Source organism: Equus caballus, chromosome 16 (genome assembly GCF_041296265.1).
Source record: "Equus caballus isolate H_3958 breed thoroughbred chromosome 16, TB-T2T, whole genome shotgun sequence".
Lineage (NCBI taxonomy): Eukaryota > Metazoa > Chordata > Mammalia > Perissodactyla > Equidae > Equus > Equus caballus.
The window spans coordinates 63924723-63944864 of NC_091699.1; the positions used below are offsets into that span (position 1 = coordinate 63924723).

The 20142-nt window shown below is 40.7% G+C and overlaps 1 protein-coding gene across 2 annotated transcripts in view; it reads right to left on the reverse strand.

The window, feature by feature from the left end:
* Positions 1 to 19112, reverse strand: part of STT3B (STT3 oligosaccharyltransferase complex catalytic subunit B) — a 112137-nt gene extending 93025 nt beyond the window's left edge. Inside the window, exon 1 of one of the 2 annotated variants that reach the window (XM_023620807.2) lies at positions 17931 to 19112. In XM_023620807.2, the coding sequence (XP_023476575.1) occupies positions 17931 to 18244 (314 nt within the window). In that variant the 5' untranslated portion in view covers positions 18245 to 19112. The remainder of the gene's footprint in view (positions 1 to 17930) is intronic. The other variant, XM_023620806.2, reaches the window with a different exon arrangement.
* Positions 19113 to 20142: the final 1030 nt, after the last annotated feature.

Here is a 20142-nt window from a genome sequence, read left to right on the forward strand (position 1 = left end):
ATAACTATCACCCAAAACCATCATCCCAGCAAGTTCCCACATGTACCTTTCCAGGCACTTCTCCCTCCCAAACACTTTCAGAATTCTTTGACAATAGATTCCTTTTGTTTATTATCAGATTTCACATAAATGGATCATAAATTCTACTTTCTATAGGTGTCTGGCTTCTTTCACTCAACATAATATTTGAGATTTATTCATGTAGCAGCAGTCTGTTCCTTTTTTACTGCGGAGCAGTATTCCATTTTACGATTACTACAATTCATTCTCCTATTGAAGCACATATGGGTTGTTTCCAATTGAGGCAACAATTAACAAGCCTATACCATTCTTGTTCTTATAAAATATAAACAAGCATTCTTGTAGAAGTCTTTTTTTGAGGACTTGTGTTTTCATTTCTTTGGGTAAATACTTAGCAGTTGCACTCCTAGGTTATCCAGTACACATGTATTTAAAAATATTAAACAGTTCTCGGAAGTAGATGTACCATTTACACTCCCACCAGCAATGTATAAGAGTTCTACTTCCTCCATATCAAGGTTTTTTTGTTTTTCTTTCTCCTTTTTTTTTTAAAGCCCTACCAGCACTATGCTAGTTACTGGAGACACTAGTAAACAGGACAGACCTGTTCTCACAAAGCTGTCATGGAAAGCTTCCACAATTGACATCTAACTTAAACCTAGATGAATTATTGAGCAAAAAGGCAGGAAGGAATAGAAGTGTTCTAGAAAGAAGAAAGAGCATGTGCAAGAGCTAAAAAATGCACATGGATCATTTTCATAACTCTAATAGAAAATAAAGCTAGATTAAGTTTTGTGATGGCAAGAATATGCTCAAAAGCAAAAAATGAGAAGGCAACCTAGGAAGAGTAAGTTTTAAAAAGTTGAATAAGTCCTAAAGAGATATTTGTGTTTAAGTCTATTAGCTGCTCTCATGGTATCATTTGCCTTCATAGCTCCTGTCATTCTCAATTGTTTCAAGTCTATCTTCCCCATCAGACTAGAATCCATATCTATTTGGGCTCACACCACGATACCCACAGCACCTGGCAAATAGATAATATTCAGAGATGGGAAAGATCTATCAAGGGTATTTGTATTAGTTTTCTACTGCTGCATAACAAATTATAACAAACTCAATGGCTTAAAACAACATTCATTATCTCACGGTTTCAGGGGTCAGGAGTCCAGGCACAGCTTAACTGGATCCTCTGCTTAGGGTCTCAAAAGGCTGCAATCAAGGCATTACCTGGGTTGGGTTCTCATTTGGAGATTCAATTAGGGAAAGAATTCACTTCCAAGCTCACTTTGGTTGCTGGCAGAATTCATTTCTTTGAGGCTATGTCTGAGAGCCCTGGTTTCTTGTTGGCTGTAGGAAGGAGCCTCATAAGAGGCTGCCTGCAAGTTCCTTGCCACATGGGCTTCTCCAACATGGTTGCTTACTTCATTAACGCCAGCAAAGAGAGTCTCTGGCGTGAGTCTGCTAGTAAGATAAAGTCTTATATAATGTATCATAATCATGGAAGCTACATCCCACCATCATAGACTCTGTCCACCACTCTATTCTTCGAAGGCTATCGGCTATCAACACACAGGTCCAGGTTCTTTCAAAAATAATTCATTACGTGAAAAGATTTACAGAGTCAATTACAACTCTAAGAGTTTGTGTGCAAAGTGTTGTGTAAGATTTTATAAAATTGGTCAGATTAACACGTATTCACCTAGTAAATGAGAAGGCAACTAGCGCCACCAACAGAAATGACCAATTATAGATGCCAATGTAAGCGTAAGAGAATCAAGAAATAAAAGAAAGGAACAGAATTCCACAAAGGGAAAATAGAAATGAAAAGCAAAGTGTGAGAACACCAACGATTACAGCCAGGATTAAAGATTTTCTATTCTTTCTCTTTTCCTTTACCCTGTCACTCTCAGGCTACACAAGGTACCAGATCTACATAAGCCCCACTAGTTGGGAGACTTCATACATATCCAAAATTCAGCACTAATGGGAACAGAGCAAAGGAAAAGTACAAAGCAGCTAGGGCAACCAGCTAAAATTGGTTTCTCAATCTACCTTTTATTATTCCCGCCATCTAGTGGCAGGATCAAAAACCAAAAAAAGCATGCTAGACTGACATACAAAATAAGTACACATGGCAGGAAAAAAAAAGTTGGACCACTAAAACTAACAATCTAAATCCAATCCTACCACGTGATACATATGGACACTGTCTAGATAATCATATTAAATCCACAGCCAATTTTATAACTATGGAAACTCATATGAGGATATGTTCAAGCCTAGTATTACTACAGAGATTCTTATCAGTGTTTAAGCAAGCAACAAGAGCAAAACAATAAAATTTCAAAGGATTACTAATGATACAGAATAAACAAGTGATTTTTCACTATTTTACTTTGACTAGGTCAATTCTGAAGTTTGAAAAGACCCACAAGTACAAAGATTGACACTACCACATCACCAACTCATCACTACTCATTATGCACAAGCAGCTGCAACTGGGTCTTAAGACAACTCTCACTAACCTTCCTGCTCTTACAACTGATGAGTGGGCCATTTTTATTCAAGATCTTCCATAAGCAGAGAGCACACTGTATGTATCAGATGGACAAACCACCTATTTCTCTATTTTTGACCAACACACAGAAAAAAACCAAGGAGTGTTCAAAAGCTGAAAATGTCTTACAGACTTCTTACAGCTTCTCTATGTTTCCACTTAAAGTGAGATGCATTACAAATCAAAAAGATACTAGAACTCATAAGAACACACAGAGAAAAACTCCTTCCAAACATATATTAATTGAAAACCAGATACATATTTCAGTCCTATCTCTTAAATTCTGCCTTAATTGTCAGTGACAGCTATCAATTTTCCTAAGTACTCATTTGAAAAAGGAGGGTTTGTTCTGCTTTACAAAGGACATTTAATGAACTAATGGAAAAAAGGAAAGAACAGTGAGAAGCTGGCAACAAAATATTATATCAAAATAGGAGGTTGATGTAAGTGTTTTAATGTAGCTCAAAAAATGTGAAAAAAATTCTAGGATCACATATAAAATAGTGTATTTATAAATTAAAACTATCCAATGATACTCTTTGCTCAAATAAGTCCAACACAGAATGAAATCTAAAAAACCTAAGCAAAAGGGACAGGTGCATATGCTTCCATATATTCTCCCTCTCTACATAGCATACACACACGTGTGTGCAATATATATTTGAGTGAGGCACACAGTCATATATTACAGAAACGAGATCTCCAATGAATATTTTATATATATACACATATATATACACACACACACATTTTATCTAAAACATAATTGACCATAAATGAATAAAAAACATGCAAATTTTCCAAGCCTCAATCTTTTCGAGGGAGAGGGGTGTAACAAGTAGATTGATGGAAGCATCATGCCATTTCATAATTGTATATGTTTGCACACGCTATTCCTTACATCAAAAACATCACCTTAAGCCGTCTCACTTCAAGGCCTACTCTCTTAACATACTAAGCAGTACTTCCTCTTCTCATCTCTAAAATGGGGGTAATAAAATATCTACCTCACAGAATTGCTTAAGGACCAATAGGCTACAAACTGCAATAGTATGTGCAAGAAATTTAACCCAGACTTAGTATCTCTACCTCCCACAAAAACAAAATCATCCAATAAAAAAATTGACCAAAATGGGACTGGCCCAGTGACGGACTGGTTCAGCTCGCACGCTCCACTTCAGTGGCCTGGGGTCGTGGGTTCAGATCCTGGGCACAGATCTACACATCACTCATTAAGCCATGCTGCAGTGGTGTCCCACATACAAAACAGATGAAGATTGGCAGAGATATTAGCTCAGCAACAATCTTCCTCAAGCAAAAAGAGGAAGATTGGCAACAGATGTTAGCTCAATCTTCCTCACCAAAAGAAATCCCCAAAATTGACCAAACACATGAACAGGTATTTCATAGAATAGGAGATAAAAATGATAAATACACTGTAGTAGCTAGTCTTCAAACATGGCCCTAAACAATTCTGTCCCTGCCTGTATATCCATCTTTTCCCTTGACTCTGAGATAAGCCTGTGTCTCTTTTGAACAATAAGATATACTGGAAGTGACCCTGACCATTCCAAGCCTAGCCCTTAATCGGCCTGGCAGCTTCCTCTCTCTTGGAATGCTCTTTCTCAGAACCCAGCTACCATGCAGTGAGGCAGCCCAAGCAGCCACATAAAGGGCCAAAAACCCCGGCAGAGAACCCAATCAAGACTCCAGATGACCTTAGAGCCCAGCATCCAAGCCATTCTAGCCCCAGCTGACTATAATCATCCCAGCTCCACAGGTGACACGATGAAGCAGACGACCCCCCTACTCAACCCACAGAATTGTGAAATAAGGAAATGCTGTTTTATCACTAAATTTGGGGTGGCGTATCGTATTTTTATAAATAACTGAAATATTATGACAAAATTCCCAGGTATATATCCTAGCAAATGTATAAATATGCATCAGAAAATATAGTATTTAATGTTTATAAAAGCAAAAAGCTGGCAACCCAAATGCCTGTCAACTAGCAAAGATATAAATGCAAGTCAAAGATTTTATATAGGATAATACTATTTTTTCAAAACTCTGAACAAAGCAACATATTGTCTAGAGGTACATACATAAGAGATTTGGGTTTTTTTCATGTGGCAAAGTGAATGTTGAACAAAACTCAGGATAATGGTTTCCTAGTGCTAAGAGGAAAAACCAGGATGGACTGGAGAAGGAATGTGGATAGATGTGAAATTGGTAATGTTCTAGTTCTATAGTTGCGTAGGGGTTTCACAGGTGTTTATCACTATGTTGATAATTACATATACGGATATATACATTCTTTTATATGTAAGTTGCATTTTAAATATAGTTTGATTTGTAAAATTGCTTAATATAACTATATTGTGTTGCAATTCATATCCAGGTATAACAAATACTTATTACACAAACTCTTTAAAAGTCCAGATTGATTTTTTTTTTTTAAGATTTTAATTTTCCTTTTTCTCACCAAAGCCCCCCGGTACATAGTTGTGTATTTTCAGTTGTGAGCCTTCTAGCTGTGGCATATGGGATGCCTCCTCAGCATGGCTTGATGAGCGGTGCCATGTCTGCACCCAGGATTTGAACTGGCGAGACCCTGGGCCGCCGACACAGAGCGTGCGAACTTAACCACTTGGCTACAGGGCTGGCCCCTCCAGAATGATTTTTATTTCAAAAGGAAAACCTTTTGTTTTGTTTTAAATGCTGTTTATATTAGACATTTTATTTAAATGTGGTAAATTATCTTAACAACCAAAATAAAGTATCGTAGGAGAAAAGATTTCTCTTTCTAATGAACTGACTTATTTTAAAAACCTTCAAAACATATCTTTATCTAAAAGATTTTGGTTGCTCCTCAAGCTCATTTTTCTACTTTGAACAAATCAGTGGCCTTTACACAATTTTAAGATTAGATTTATTTAATCTACTGCACATTGGTTCATAATCCTGTTCCTTCAAATGCCAGGAAGCTGCTTAGCATATTAAAATAAAACTTTTCTTTAGCTATGGTCTAAAGTAAAAATGATTTTAGGATTGAAATTAAACTTCTATAGAGCAAGTTTATTGAATTTTTAAAATTAAGAACATATGCGGGGCCAGCCCCACAGCCAAGTGGTTAAGTTCATGGGCTCCGCTTCAGCGGCCCAGGGTTTTGCTGGTTTGGATCCTGGGTGCGGACATGGCACTGCTCATCAAGCCACGTTGAGGCGGCATCCCACATAGCACAACCAGAGGGATCTACAACTAGAATACACAACTATGTACTGGGGGGCTTTGGGGAGAAGAAGAAAAAAAAAAGATTGGCAATAGATGTTAGTGCAGGTGCCAATCTTAAAAAAAGGTACACATGCAATGTTTTTAATTGTCAATATATTCAACAAACCCTGCTGACAATAAGAGACTTTTTTTAAAGGGACACTGATGGATAAAGACTTGTTATTTAAAAAAAAAAGCACATAGCATTTTTAAGCAAGTTTTTAAGCAAAAACACCTTGTGAGATCATTACCACATATCGGTTTTAGGACTCACAAGAATACTGCTACTATTACATAAAATAATAGTATAATTAAAGAGCTGACCAGTCATTTTGTTAGAGTTCAATCCATAATAAAAGAAGATAAAGACTTCATGTCTTGGCTTATTTAACTCTCAAGATATTCAATGACCCTCCCAGTAATTAGACAGACAAAGCTATTTCCACTGCAGAGACACTTTAATGGAGACAAGCAACTTCATCCCTAATGAGTATTTTTATTTAGTATCCCTTAACCTCTTATGGTAAAGTTTAAATGAGATCAGTGAGAGCTGTGATGGCTTCCTAAAGTGTTGCCTAATCTCCATATTAATTAGCTATAATCATAAAGTTAAATTTAGAGCCAAGAAACCAAATGGATCATTAATCTAACCCCACCCAAACTCATCATTTTCGTGAATTTAGCATATTCTAATTAATGCCTATGTGTACAATGATCATTTCTATTCTTACTATTCCTCCATATCAAGATATATTTCTCATGTTCAAACAAAATGCCATCCTGTAAATTTTACTTCTATTGCTGACATTGGTCTTTTTTCATTTACCATCTCAAAAGTTAACAGCATTGAAAGTTTTATCATTCATATGGTTTTTGGATATTAACTAGTCTGTCTTTTCTTATTCAATGTTCCTTAAAAAGTGAGTTAAAACTTCAGACAAGGGGCTGGCCCCGTGGCCGAGTGGTTAAGTTCGCACGCTCCGCTGCAGGCGGCCCAGTATTTCGTTGGTTCGAATCCTGGGCGTGGACATGGCACTGCTCATCAGACCACGCTGAGGCAGCGTCCCACATGCCACAACTAGCAGGACCCACAACAAAATATACAACTATGTACCGGGGGCTTTGGGGAGAAAAAGGAGAAAAATAAAATCTTTAAAAAAAAAATTTTAAAAAAACCAAAAAACTTCAGACAAAACTCTCTCAGAGTTATTTGTACTTGGAAGAAATACTCATGGAACTAAAATCTCCCTCAAAGTTCTTCCGAAGATATCCGTTCACCCAGCCATCTCCCAAGTGCTAATGGCAATCATATAAATTACTACATCTGTAAGCATCATCCTTTCTTCATTATCGACTTTCCTTCTTCTATAAGATTCAAATGACACCTTTTTTGGGAGCAAGAGGTTCACCAACAACTCTATTGTGAGGGCAGGTCTCCACACCACCAAGCAATTCTCTAACACCAGCTGGGTGTCCTACAATTCAACTCAAATCTGACACCATCAACCTGGGATCTGACGGGTCAGCTCCCACTGGTTAAAAGCTCTTAGAGAGACTGACCCCCTTCTCAACTTCAGATGCCAATTTCAAGTCCAGGTTGTCACCTATGCTTCAAATCAACTGGTTATAGATAAGAGGTGTAAATGACCCCTCCTTGGGTTTGACTAATTTGCTAGAGCAACTCACAGAACTCACAAACATTTTACTTACTAGATCAGAGGTCAGATGGTAGGACTGAAAGTTCCAGCCATCTAATCACAAGGTTGGGTCCACCGGCAACCAACCCCTATCCTTAGTTACCTAGGGGCTTTCCAAGTCACCTCATTAACATAACAAATGACCCCTGCATCACTCTCTTCACTTAGGAAATCATAAGGGTTTTAGAAGTTCTGTGCCAGAAACAGATGAAAACCAAATGTATATTTATTATAAATCACATTATCACAACTACACATATGATTTTACTGACATCACAGTCAAATCCAAGGTTTATCAAGGTATTACACAACAGAGACTTCCTGTACTATCATCAACAAAACATAAAACATGGTTATCATTAAGGATAAAAGATCCATGTTAATAATAAATTGAATATTATATTCCCAGTACAGCGTAGGATATTCTAAGAAGACTGGAAAAGATATTCTTACCCTAAAGGATCTTCTTTTCTGTCTCTCCATAGTAACAATAAGTTATTATTAATATTATTATTCCTCAGTGGGAGAAATGAGCACCATATCACCATAATATATCTTACCAATTTAGGCAAATAACAACTTAAGTCTCCTTGAGTGTTTTTCACAACAGGTGTTAAAATCTTCTTCAAAATGGCTCTGGCCTATTTAATTAAATGAACAGTCCTAAACAAAATTTAACTGGTTTGCTTTAAACAGGTTTAATAAAACCTGCACCCAAACCTCTCCCATAAGGTAGATAAGCTATATTAGAAGTATGCACGAATGTTTCCTAACAGTTAATACATTTCAGAAAAGTATCTCTACTTCCCTGGAGAATTCACACAAGACTACTAAAGGTGTTAACTTAAATCATTAAGCTGGATCATATCCAAATAGAGCCTAATTCAAAGTCATTTATATTTCTCTCTGGCATGTATTACACGGGATTTGGGGGAGAAGGGACAATAAGTATGTATACCTTCCTTACGAGACTTAGTTTAAATTTTAAGTTTGAATTCTGTAGAAATACTGGGTGACTAAATTGGGAGTCTGGAGAAAGGCAGTCCTAGGGGCCGGCCTGGTGGCGCAGTGGTTAAGTTTCCACATTCCGCTTTGGCGGCCTGGGGTTTGCCGGTTCGGGTTCCGTGTGCAGACATGGCACGCTTTGGCAAGTCATGCTGTGGTAGGCGTCCCATGTATAAAGTAGAGGAAGATGGGCATGGATGTTAGCTCAGGGCCAGTCTTCCTCAGCAAAAAGAGGAGGATTGGCAGTGGATGTTAGCTCAGGGCTAATCTTCAAAAAAAAAAAAGAAAAAGAAAGGCAGTCCTAGATTGAAACTCTTCAACTAGCAATCAACTAACTATGATAAGAGTCTTTTATTTGTTTACAAAAGAAATCAACTGTTATCCATTCAAGTAGCATGGGTTCCATACTAATGCACAGCAGGAAAATACCAAATTAGTTCAAAATTATTCTGACCAATAAACAGAAATGCACTGAAGAGCATTCATGTTTATTGTTTCACTCAAGAACTGCTTTCTAATTAAAAGAAAAGTTTATAAGCTGGAATCACATTTCCAACATCCTCAGTCTTTTGCTACCACCACCAAATTCTCATACCCCAATAGATTTCAAGGTCCTACATATAGATTCATGACCATTTCTCTACCATCCTTTGAATAAAACTTTTATCCCCTGACGACAATTTCTGAAAGGATCCTACTATTATCATACTTCTGCCATTCTTCCTGAAGAACAAGACAGCTACTAAATCAATAAGGGAAATAAAGACGTGGGAAAGAATAAAAGTGGTAGCCATGGAAGACCGGAAGAAGAAAGCAACATGGAAAACATACGTAGAAGAAATGCAAGCTATTCAAGATCCCATGATATCTACACAAACAAAATCACACACAACCCAGGGTCAACAATCCTCTACAAAAATACCAACACATTAAACAGTCCATTCTTATGGTTTTCCTAAATTCCTTCAGTTCAGATTGCCTTCCAACATTCTTTTTCCTTCTTTCTTTCAAGAACTAACTACAACTGCTCCCTTCCTTATGTATATTTTAATACATATACTTTAAAATGAACAAGTTGGCAAAAGCCATAGTTCAAAAACCAGTAATTTTGCATTTATCTGATTATTTGATTATCATTTGTCTCTTGAAAGACAGAGATGTCTCCTCCCCTGCCCCCTCTTCCTCATGGTTTCAGTGCTTATTGAATCACTGAATCCATCTTGCCACTTAGCACCTTTAAAAAAGTTGTTAAGGTTATCTGGAGACAAGGTTGACTCCAGATCAAAAGTTAAATCTTGATATAATTTTTGATCTCAAGTGAAGAAAAGGATGCCTTCCCCTTCCTACTGCAAAAGAGCAGGCAACCTCCTCCGGTGGGAAGAAGCCTTCCTAAACAAATTATTGCTAAACCTTATTACCCACATACAACCCTTTGATCAATAAAGATGACTCTTAAAAACAATGCTGAGCAAAAAAAGCAAGACACAAAAGCCACAAGTGCATTTATCTAAAGTTTTAAAATAGGCAAAACTAAATTCTATTATTCAGGAATGCCCACAGAACTATACCACCTATGAGGAAATGCAAGGATGTAATTACTATAAAAGTGGGAGGAGGGGGTACTGAGAAAGCACACACCAAGGCTTCTGAGGTGGCAGCAATGTTCTATTTCTTGATCTGGGTGACAGTCACATGGGTGTTTATTTTATAATTAGTCATTACACTGTACATTAGGTTTATATACTTTTCAGAATGTGTTGTATTTCACCATAAAAGAAAATTTCTTTAGAGTGAAACTGAAAACCTTCTCACCAATAATAAGACTTTGTAGAACACATCTCTTTTCTCTTGCTATGTAAATATTTCAGACATTTTCAAAAAATATCTCAAAAACTACAAGAGTGCTGCCTTCCAATAATTCTGTACACCATTACTTTCCCTGTGGATTACACAAGTAAGATGGTATAATAATTTAATAATAAAACCTTCTTAAATATAGTATATTTTACTTTACAGGATTTATTGGTGTCTTAAGACTAGGCATGAACCGGTAAGAGAGTAAATCTTAAAAGTTCTCATCAGGGGGGGCTGGCCCCATGGCCGAGTGGTTAAGTTCGCGCGCTCTGCTGCAGGCGGCCCAGTGTTTCGCGGTTCGAATCCTGGGCGCGGACATGGCACTGCTCGTCAGACCACGCTGAGGCAGCATCCCACATGCCACAACTAGAGGAACCCACAACGAAGAATACACAACTATGTACCGGGGGGCTTTGGGGAGAAAAAGGAAAAAATAAAAATAAAAAAAAAATGTCTTTAAAAAAAAAAAAAAAGTTCTCATCAGGGGCTGGCCCAGTGGCGTAGTGGTTAAGATTCCGCATTCTGCTTTAGCGGCCCAGGTTCACAAGGTTCGGATGCTGGGCGTGGACCTACACACCGCTCGTCAAGCCATGCTGTGGCAGCATCCCGGAGGACAACTGGCACAGATGTTAGCTCAGGGACAATTTTCCTCAAGTAAAAAGAGGAAGATTGGCAACAGATGTTGGCTCAGGGCCAGTCTTCCTCACCAGCCCCCCTCAACAAAAAAATATGTTAAAAAAAAGACAAGCCAACATATACTCTAAAAAGTCCTTCAGGCTACAGAACTCTGGGCCTACTCTGAAAGTTTAGCTTCCACCTCGCAATTCCCTTAACTGGAATGGTTTAATACTTCCAACCTCATTACTATGAACTTTTTACAGACAAAATAAATCTAAATGAAAACAACATTCACTTGGATTCCATCATCTTTTCCTCTCATTCAGCTATTCCCTTAAAAGCCCCATCTCTGAGAATTCCCTAGTCATTTAGGTTTAAAAACTTCAAGCCATCATCAACTCTTCTCTCTTCCCTACATCAAAACAAACAAAGTAATTAGCCATCATCCAAATAGTGAGTTTAAGTTAGCTAGAGCACAGATTGTGCCCAGGAATTTTGAGAGGCCAATATGTTAAGACTTAAATCGGAGCAGCTGATTAAAAAACATAAATTAAATGGAGGACACTTTCATTTAAGCCTGCCTTGGAGGCAGACGATGCAGTAAGAAGGACAGATTTTGGCGACAGGCAGACTTGTATTATTCAAACCTTGTGGGGAATACTGAATTGAAATATATTTTATCTACAGAAATAAAAGATATTACCTTATCTCAATTCTAAAATCTAAAATAGTTATAAGACACTATTAAAACTAAGTGTCTACTGCCATTTAAAACATATATTACAGTTACTCTGCAACACTAAGTTCCACAGAAAGAAAAAAAAAATGGTCACAGATGATATGGTCAATTTAATTCGTGTACCAGTCATAATTCTACAGAAATTTATTTATTTAAAAATAGTACACACTTGACAAATGTAAAGGCATTCACCAACTTATGTACAGGGTAAATTCCAAAATATGTTTAGATGGGTTTCATTTGAAACTATAAAAGCATTTTTCCAGGGCCGACCCAGTGGCATAGTGGTTAAGATCTGAGTGCTCCACGTCAGTGGCCCAGGTTCACAGGTTCGGATCCTGGGTGAGGACCTACACCACTGTCAGCCATGCTGAGGTGGCAACCCACATACAAAATGGAGGAAGACTGGCACAGATGTTAGCTCAGGGTGAATCTTCCTCACCAAAAAAAAAAGTATTTTTCCAAAGAATTAAAATTCCAAACAGTGGTTAGGTTTCCTGGGAAGTCTACAAATGCCAGTTAACCTACATTTACTGCAAATATGAGAGCCTCTGCCAGTTGCCTTTCTCTCTTCCAACCCTTACCCTCACCTAACACACACTTTTTTTTTTTTAATCCTATGATATTGCCACTTTCTATCAACTTCCAAATCCCTGGAAATTAGTCATGGTCTGACGTAGGTGAAGTGAGGACAAAGAAACCTTCTCAGAAAAGATAAACAGCTTAAAAACAAAAAATATCCACCAGAATCAGGTAAAGCAAATAAAGGAGTGAAGAGGAGTATTAGGTTAACCATTTATATTTTTTTCCCTGTTAATAGTATTAATTTGGCCCATACATCATATTCGTGGGTCCTATATTATTTGAAAATGCTCTCCTTTTTTCCTATTTATTGCAGGGATTGACAGAAGCCATTTTGCAATCATACATAAATTAAGCATTACATCTGGATAAAACATGGCAAAGAAAGAGCACGAATAAGACTCAGAGTAAGCAACAGGCTGACCAATAAAAGGCTTCTAATAATTCAAAAGAACTTAGGAGTTTCACATAAATTAAGACTTAAAAAAAAAATCAATACCCTTCTAATATCTTCCGAGTTTCTTCTGAGACATCAGATTCAGCCAAGTGAAGCCATTTAACAGGCATAGGCTAATGCACTGACTTATGATGTACTCAGCTAAGTTTCTATCCAAAACCTAGAATGATTGAATCTAGTTTTAACCTGCAGTCCAATTGAGGATGATACAGAAACAGTATTTATACTCATTATGTTCAAGTATTATAGTAACAAACGCTATCCAGAAATAAGAGATCCTCTTTATCATGAAGTTGGGGAACAAAGATAACGTTCTTCATATGACAGTGAACAATGCCCTATCAGTGTGTACAAGCAGGACTTAAAAGCAGTAACGTGGGGCTAGCCCCACGAAAGTTCGAATGCTCAGCTTTGGCAGCCCAGGGTTTCACTGGTTCAGATCCTGGGCGTGGACCTAGCACCACTCATCAAGCCATGCTGAGTCAGCGTTCTGTATAGCAGAACTAGAAGGACCTACAACTAGAATATACAACTACACTGAGGGGCTTTGGGGAGAAGAAGAAGGAAAAAAAAAAAAGACTGACAACAGATGTTGTTAGCTCAGGGCCAATCTTTAAAAAAAAAAAAAAAAGCAGAAATGGACAAATAGAAAGATGTGATAAAGTAAAATAAAATACTACCTGTAGAACCTAGGTGTTGAGTATGAGTGTTCACTATAAAATTCTTTCAACTTTTCTGTATGTTTGAAATTTTTCATAGTATAACAATTTAGTAATATACAGATCTGTTGAATTGTGGAGTGCTTTATAATTCAGGTTAACTGCAGTTTTGTCTTTAAGTTTTCAAAGTAAACAAACAGAAAAAATATGATTCAGTCACTTGAGAATATTAATCTTTCCATTATTTCTGAGAGCATGTATGCATTGATGAACACTAAGACATTACCATGAAGAGAACTTTTAACACTTTCTCATATCCTGAAGCACTCAAAACTTATTGAGAACGTAAAAATAAGAGACAGATTAAGTATACACAGGCCAGTAAGTTTCCCCACATTAATAATACTGGGTCAGAGCCTATACTGTACGGGGTGGTGCAGTCTTACCCAAGTTAGCCCTCAAAACATGAAAACCCTAAAGAGAAAGAAAAAGTTCCAGAATCTTTGCTGACAGATCCTACTCCAGGACCTATCATATGCTTCATGAAACCCATGATTACTACCTATAGGAGCCACCGCACTTACCCCAAATGGGAGCAGATCCAATCCAGCAACTCAAGGCACTCCCTGCACCTCCTCCCTAAGTGTTCTTATAATTTAGAATGATCTCAAAAGCTCAAGGCCAGAAAAATTTTAAATTACAATGAAATCAGTGACAGTATACCTGTTCTGAAGTGCAGCTGGACTGCTGTTGCTAACGATTCCACAAAGTGACTTTTTAAGATTTGGGGATGTTTGTGCTCTAAAACTGGTTTTGTTACCCATTTTGTCTTCTTCAGAACTGAGGTCAATAGCCTCTTTTAGTCATCTGCAAAGTGAAGAAAAACATGGACACCTCAAAGTACAGGAAGTAGTCCCCAACTTACAAACAGCTTATGTTCCAAAGGTTTATCAGTCCTTTGAAAACATGTTTGTACTAATTAACCTATTTATACCACAGTTTCTATGAAAAGGTGCATTTCAAGTTTCAACTCCAAACTGCAGCTTTCTAACCTGCAAAAAGGCATCAGCTAAATGCAGCCAAAACTCAAGGCTCAGAGAATTCTCTCTCTAGGGCCCTAAGGAGAACCCACTACCACCCGTGCAGGCAGAGAAAAGGGCAGCTCTCCTCACACAGAGAGCTTTTACATTGCCTCTGTAGGAAAAGCTACAATTTAATAAGAGAATGATTACAGAAAAGGTACTTGGTTAATATAATGTAAAAGTATTAATAGTTACAACAAAAATAAACAAACTACATTTTGCTCCAGATAAAAAGACAAAATTAGGTGCTATTAAATTAGTTGGTCAACCAAATGTATCTCAATTACAGACAACATGTTCTCAAACTGCTTCCTCATGTGTGATCAACTCAACTGATAAGAGAGGAAATTACTACAGTGAAGTGGTAAGGAGATCATCACCAAAAATGGTTCTAAATTCTAAAAAAGTGCAGCATACTTTAAAATTGAATAAACATATTCAACATCATATACCACCCCTTATAACTGGTAAGTTTTATAAAATAACTTGAGTGACAAATTTAAAAAACAAGTATAACTTTGTGACAATGAGTCACCTTTGGCAGCTAACTAAAGTCTTATACAACCTAAGAACTAACGTAAAATTTATAGATATAACTCACAATCAAACAAAGAAAGTAAACTTTTCACTAAAAAGACTTCAGAAATGAAGCTAGTAACAGAAACATGAAAAAAAGAGATGGGGGAAGGTCAGAATAAATTGGTTTGTGGACACAGAACCTGAGAGGAACATTTAAGTATTATTAAAGGCTCATGTCATTGCTACATGTTAAAACAGTAATCTGAGAGACTCCCAAACTAGTCCAACACTAGGGTGTTAGATGGTAGATCAGTCAAAGTGCTGGTACTATTAGTAGCTTTGAAGGAAAACTACTTCAAAAATCCAAAGTAATAATGACAGGCAAATCTACACCTAAGCTCCTTTTTAAAATTTTTCAACAAGAATGGATTAAGAATGCAATGCCTAACTACTGAAGATCTTCAACAAATATGAAAAGAAATAAAAAATGAGCAAATAAGGGATTTTTTCTTGTCTGAAACCTACTTCTCTCATTAAGTCACCTGAACTAGACATTAGATTTATATTGGCAAATCTCTGTTCACAATAAGAGATAGGGACAATTCCTTTATGATAAAAGGCTGTTTAGTACTAATCAGAATTATCTAACATTATGAACAGAAACATTTAATCACAAATATATTAAAATGTAAATATTAAAACTATCAGTAAGCAGAACACCTAAATTAAGCAGGTCTTTAAGAACGAAGAGGTGCATATACATTTAGATTAGTGTATACAAATTATAATTCAAATGTTATGCATTTAGCTAAAGGAAAATGTTTCTGAAATGTGTTTTTATAGACATTTTCATGCGGATAAAAAAGGTTTATGCTCTCTAAGTGTATTCTCGAAACTAGAGAAAGAAATCAACTTTTCATTCTTTGGAACACTTGAAAAAAAAAAAAAAAAAGGAATATTATTTGTGAAGCAACCCAGTAAGACTTTTCATGATTACGATACTCAATTTTAGTAGTACTCTTTGGCTGACTTGAGGTAGATTTCTAATCTTCCTTCAAAATAAGGAAAAATGACAAAACTGTCTCATCATTCAGTTTTGAATTTTTCTACAATCCTTAATTTCAGCCTCAACATCACTACTAAACAGTATTCGGCCTTCCGTTTGTAAAGATGATACTCTCTGGGAACATTATTCACAATTTTTGTTACCCGTAATGTTTGCCCAGCCATACACTTCTGCTGTTGTAATGTGAAAAGACAGAACTTTCTCTTTTCATGTTGTTCAGTAAAATATTAGCAGTTTTCATTTTCTGGTTCCAATTTCATTTTTACCTAATTTGCATAAGTGTTTCTAAGCTAAGAATAAGAATACTGTAACTAGCTAACAAAGCTTCACGGTAATTTATTCTCTTCTGTGATTCCAAGTAACATAAAAGTTATTTTTTAAAAAGTGTTAGGAAAAAATGAAAACCTCTAAAGTGGAATTAAAACGTTTCACGGAAGAATGTCACAGTAGCTAACTGACTACCTAAACTGAATTCTCCATGAGTGGGCCCCCCTGGTGTTCCATAGACGAGGCACTACCAGTTTTTCTATTCATAACATAACTTTAATCCAACATTTGAATATATGGTAACTCACTCCCCAAAATATTTAATACCTATATATTTAGTAACTCTCAAGAAGATTCTCTTTCTATATTTCAAATGATAAATATCCTCAAGTCTACTTAAGTCTAATTATAAGCAAGATTAACTCAAGGCTGATAGGCCAGCAAGATGAATTGAGTTAGTTTAAAAGGCATACGATCAAGCAGAAAAAAATGAAAAAAAAAAACCAAACTCAGATTGGACAAGTTGGAAAAAAAAATAAAAGCAATCTTCCTATCTGGATAACTCATAGCCCAGTCTGCCGTCTAAAGTAGCTAGTGCTCTTAATGGAGTAATTCCCAAAAACATCCAGGTCAGTTCCTGACACATGTGCAACTTCGGTAGTATAATCCAGGGCTTGGCTCCTCGTCACCGTAGGGCCGTTTGTTCTCATCCACAAACCTTCCTGCAGAGACCAATAAAGGAACTAATGCAATGCTTTCGGATCTCGTGCATAACCTACCGAGGGTGACAGTTGGGCTAACAGACTAACGATCTTGCTCTAGAAAGCGACCCGAGATAACTGTGGAACAGTGAGGCGCTGAGTGCACTTAAGGGCCTTGGAAAAAGCCACTCTTGAAAATATCTAATGTTAAATAAATAAGAGTCCCCAGCTTTCAGATCACTTTCAGGGATACCATTTCCTTTGCCACAACACCTCGCTCCCTCTCTTTTTCCCTTCTCGTATAATGAGAGCAAAAGGAGACACGGGAAAGGCGTACGACTGCGAGGCTGGCACGCAGGGCTCCCGCACCTCTGGGCTCCCCTCCGACGGCAACAGCGCGCCCCGGGCCGATCCAGCCCAACCACAGAAACGCGCCCGCAAAACGCAGGAACGCGAACGCCGCGGGCGGCCGGCTGGGTGGGCGGGAGTCCGCAGCGAGTCGGCGAGGAGCGACCTGCGGCTCCCGGCGTGGCCACTCCGGACCCTGCGACCCGAGCCCACGGCGAGAGGCTCCGTTCGCCCTCGTGGGGGTCGTCACCCTCGCCCGGCCGGGCGTCGCGGTCCCACTCGGGGACCCCGACGCCCCGCCTCCGGCTGCTCGGGGGAAACTTCGCCCCCAGGCAGGGGGCGCGCCCGGAGCTCCGGGAGCCGCGCGCTCCGCCGGGGCGCGAGCGGGGCTCGGGGCCAAGTCCGGGGAGAGCGGCGGCGGCAGAGGCGCCGGTCCCGGTCCCCGTCCCCGTGCCCGCGGCGGGGGAGGGGCGGCGGACACTCACCAAGGGTCGAACTCGTGAATGATGCTTTCGAAGCGAATGACGGCGAAGAGGCGCGAGCTGAAGCCGGCCAGCCAGGCCAGGAAGAGGATGGTGAAGGAGAGCAGCGACTGCCAGCCGGCCGGCTGCGACAAGCCCCCGGACAGCCCCGCGGGGGCCGGCTTTGGCGGCGCCACGCCGCCCGCCGCCTTGTGCGCGCACTGGGCCCCGGGCCCGTGGTGGCCGTGCCGGCTGTTCCCCAGGGCCATGAGGCCGCTCCACGGGGACGAGTTGAGGGACGACTTGTGCTTGCTCTCCGGGGCCGAGGGCTCCGCCATGTTGTGCCCCGGCGGCGGGTCTCGCTCCTCGCCGCCGCCGCCGCCTGGTGCGAGGGGTGCTGGGCGGGGACCCGGAGGAGAGGAGGAGGAGGAGGAAGAAAAAGGAGGAGGAGGGAAGAGCGCCGCGCGCTCCCGCCCTCAGCGCCGCGAGGCCGGGGGACAGCGGGTGGAGGCGGCGGCGGGGAGTCTCCGCCTCAGCAGCGGCCGCGACCGCCGCTCTCTCAACTCGGATGGCCCTTGCGCCCCACTAGCCATCCGTGTCCCCAGCGCAGCTGCGGCAGCGGCGAAAGCCGACGGGACGAGGGCGCCAGAGAAGGAGAAGCAGCCGACGGAGGCGGCACCACAGCTCGGAGCAGCAATGACATTCCCCCTCACACCCGCCGCCCGCCCCGCCGTGAGGAGCGGGAGGAGGAGCCCCCTGGAGTCCGGGCGGAGCTCAGGCTACCTCTGGCTCCGCCCCCGACCCAACAGGAACTGGCTCTTCCACCTGTCACAATGCGACAGGTCCGTTAGGGGGCGGGCCTAGGCCCGCGGTGCCCGCCAATAGGGGGAAGAGCTGGGGCGGGGCTTGGCCCACCCGTTCTCCCCCTCCCCCTCCCGGCCTCGCGCCCCTTCGCCCGGAGCGGCCGTGCTGCGCGGCTATGGCTTCATTGTCAGTTGAAAGACGCGGTTTCGCGCGCCTGTGTTGTCGGCGAGGAAGGGTGCTAGGCGGCTCCGCTCGCTCCATGGAGCTGAGCCGGGCCGAGGGGTCGGGAGGTGGTCGAGAAAAGTGGAGCGGCCTCCGTCAGAATCAGTTTCAGGGAGGCAGGGAGCGTAGCGCCGAGCGGCCGGGCACTCGCGGGCTCTCCGCGGTCGTGACTTTTAACCCTCTTTGCGCGGAGCGCCCGCCACGTGACTGAGCGCGCAGGCGCGCTGCGCCAGCCCCCCGCGCGTGGGTCTGGCCGGCAGGGCTCCGCCGCGGGACGCCCCGCGGCCAGCGCAGCGCACGAGCCGCGCTTGTTGGCGCCGCGGTCGGCCCCGCAGGCTGCGAGAGAAGACGAGTTTGCCGGCGCTGGAAACTCATCGGAGCCAGCCGACAATCCCCTAGCTCGAGGAAGACTTAGTGGGTCAGGCGAAGGGCGACTTTCTCTCGCTTTTTTCAATTCTTGCATTTTCCTAGTTGGAAAAATAATGTTTGTTCACTGGGAATATGGGCAAATGCAGGAATTCATTGTTAACGGCTGCATACATTCCATCAAACGAGTGAAACTATTTAACTTTGTATGGACTTTCAGCTGTTACCCAATTCTCTCTAGGAAATGATAACGGACTGAAGATACTGTACAAGAATTTTTGCACGTCTAGGTCGTATGTTTATACCTTCCTCCCCTTTCTCACGTCCCCCCCCCCCCAAAAAGAAAGTGCTGCTGAGTAGACTAAACTCAAGGCAAAATGAGTTTAAACATAAGTGGAGCAGTTGGAAGACTAGAATTGCTTTGATATAAGCCCCATGAAGGGCACAGAGCTTTCAGTATAGTCAACACTCAGTAAATGGTTAACTTTTCGTGTACATTAACAGTTAATTGTCCATTTTGTTAGGCAAATAACATCTGAACTTAAAAGCACGTCTTCGCGTAGTATTATAAAGGTACTCAATCATTTTCTTAAGTCATCAAAAAATTAAACACATTTGGAAAATTTAAACACACTTAGAAATTGTGTTTCAATAGTAGATCTTTTCAGGGGCTGGCCCAGTGGCCGAGTGGTTAAGTTCGGGCGCTTCGCTGCAGGCGGCCCAGTGTTTCCTTGGTTCGAATCCTGGGCGCGGACATGGCACTGCTCGTCAAACCACGCTGAGGCAGCGTCCCACATGCCACAACTAGAAGGACCCACAATGAAGAATATACAACTATGTACTG